Source organism: Gracilinanus agilis, chromosome 2 (assembly GCF_016433145.1).
Source record: "Gracilinanus agilis isolate LMUSP501 chromosome 2, AgileGrace, whole genome shotgun sequence".
In the NCBI taxonomy this organism is placed as follows: Eukaryota; Metazoa; Chordata; class Mammalia; order Didelphimorphia; family Didelphidae; genus Gracilinanus; species Gracilinanus agilis.
In genome coordinates, this window is record NC_058131.1 from 418,232,091 (window position 1) to 418,234,660 (window position 2,570).

Genomic DNA, 2,570 nt, shown 5'->3' on the forward strand with positions numbered 1-2,570 from the left:
ATGAAATTGGTCTAGAAGATGTCTAAGGTCCCTTTCAGCTTTGGTGTTAGGTAAGTTCTGTAACCCTCCCCTTTTCACCCTCTCCTGGCTCTCCCTGCTCCATGGCACGTCTCTAGCCCCTCATTTGGTCCCTCTCTCCCCTCCTTGCCTGTTTATTTTTAGGTCATTGGCGGCGAGCTCTAGGTAATCCCCAGGCTGAAGTTCCAAGGGGGCGGGGCCCCACTGGGGGCGGAGTCGCCTTTTCTTTTAAACCCGCGACTATAAATCCAGTTTAAGGGGAAGCGGGATCTCAGATGAGCAGCCCGGACCCAAGTCAGCTAGGGGAGCGAGGGGGTGGGGCCCAGGGCGGCCGCGGCCGCAGCTGCCCAGCTGCGCCGCGGTTCGCCGGCAGGCTCCACTCCCTCCTGGTTCACACCTTAGGCTTTCTTACCCAGGTGGCCGCTTGCTGTTTCCTGGGCCCGCGCTTCCTGGCCACAGCGGTGACGCTGTGGCTACTGGACTTCCTGTGCATCCGCAAGAAGGTGCTGATGAGACGCCGGCGCGAAGGCGACGCTGAGGAGCCTCGGAAGGCGGGCAAGGGCGGGGGTGGGGGTGTAGGAGATGAGGAGGATGGGGCAGCTGTTATCCAGAGCCCAGGGCTACCCCCGGATGACCCACCAGTCTGGGTCTCTGACTCCAATCGGCTCTGCACTCTAGAGTCGCTGAAGGCTGTCTGGCACGGACAAAAGATGGACTTCTTCAAGACTGCCCGAAAGGGCTCCCTTGCCCCCAATCCCGAGGTCATCCAGCTGGATGGTCTGAAAAGACTGCGCATCCTAGACTTCGCCCGGGGCAGCCGGCCGCTGGTCCTCAACTTCGGCAGCTGCACCTGACCCCCGTTCATGGCGCGGCTGCGCGCCTTCCAGCGCCTCGCTTCCACCTTCCTAGACATCGCCGACTTCTTGCTTGTCTACATCGAAGAAGCCCACCCTTCCGACGGCTGGGTCAGCTCAGATGCAGCCTACGACATCCCCAAGCACCAGTGCCTTCAGGACCGGCTGCGGGCCGCCCGGCTCTTACAGGAGGGCGTCCCGGGATGCCTGCTCGCGGTGGACACCATGGACAACGCGTCCAGTGCAGCCTACGGTGCCTACTTCGAGCGGCTCTACATAATCCAAGATGCCCGAGTCATGTACCAGGGGGGACGAGGCCCCGAGGGCTATAAGATCTCAGAACTGAGGCACTGGCTTGACCAGTACAAAGACCGCCTGCAGAGCCCAGAGGCCTCTGAGGTCCTACCTGTGTAATTGACTGTTTCCAAAACAAAGAACCCTAAACAAACGTGCAATTGACGACTCTCAATCACAGAAAGTGATAGTTACACAAAAGAAGGGGGAAGGGAGAATTAACCCATGGGGGAAGGGGTTCCAGGGGGAAGAAAACACCTCTCTTCCCACCTCAAATTCCATTTTTCTCCACTTTGTTGACGGCAGTGCGAACATTGTATATGTTACGCGTGTGCATGGGTGTGTAAACCAGTGTAACTCTGTGAATGCCCATTGTCTCCCGCAGAGAGAAGACACCCCTGCCACCTGGGACACCTCAACCTCTACGGGGCCAATCCCTGCTTGCTTGGGAATTAAAAAAAAAAAAAAAAAAAAAAAAAAAAAAAAAAAAGAATTGAGTCCTAAAAGTGTGAAGAATTGTACTGCCAAGTATCCCGATGTGTGACTCTGTAATCTCTGCTCGCTGGTTCGCTGGCCTGTGTGTGTGCGCGCACGCGTGTGATCCGATGTCTCTCGGTGTGTGACTTTTTAAAGAGGCGTTTGGGCTGACCCTGCTCCTCCCAGCCCGCATCTCTTCTTTGTTTCTACCTATATTGTATTGCCCTGATTCTTTCCGTCTCGTAATCTCCTGAGGTGTGTGTATGTATGTTTGTGAAGGTGTGTATGGGGAGGGGGGTTGGGGGTCCGGAAGAAGAGGGGACTTGGCGGGGGAGGCGGGTTGGGCTGAGCGCGAAGGGAGTGTCTAGTTAGCTTTTTCTCATCTCGGTTCTGGCACTTCTTTGGTCCCTCTGGTAGTGACGACCTGTTTCGAATTGGTCCCAGACCAGGAAACCGTGTCTGATATTCTTAGCGACCTAGAAGTGCCCTAACCGCGAGAGAAAAAAAATGAGTGTCTAATGTATTTATAAAAATGATTGGGACAGCTAGGTTGGGGGTGGGGGTGGGGGGATTGCGGATGGGGTTCTACGGTCTTGGAATCTTGGAATGGGCGGGGGGGGGGAGGGTTCCTGAGCCAGGTTGGGGATCTTGGGGACATTGCTCTCCAGCGTTTTTGGTTTGGAGAACCTAGCTTGGGGGTCGAACGATTTTGGATCTCGGGTGTAAAGTTGGTCATCCTTAGGTTGATGGGTATTCACCTGATTCTGATGTATTGTGGAAAGAAATGGTTCTTCATGCAACTCAGCTGTCCCTTGTTTAGGGATGAATGAGGGGAGGAGTCTCCCCTTTGGTATGAAATGAGGAGCCCCTGGTTGAATCAGCTCATTTGCATGTACATTTGGAAAGATCTCCGATTCGATGTAATTT

The 2,570-nt window shown here is 54.9% G+C and overlaps 1 protein-coding gene across 1 annotated transcript; it reads left to right on the forward strand.

The window, feature by feature from the left end:
- The first annotated feature begins 293 nt into the window (after window positions 1-293).
- On the forward strand, window positions 294-1,888 carry DIO3 (iodothyronine deiodinase 3). Its single transcript, XM_044664602.1, has one exon. It carries the CDS (start codon window positions 294-296, stop codon window positions 1,284-1,286), a length of 993 nt encoding a protein of 330 aa, XP_044520537.1. The 3' UTR covers window positions 1,287-1,888.
- The last annotated feature ends 682 nt before the right edge of the window (window positions 1,889-2,570 follow it).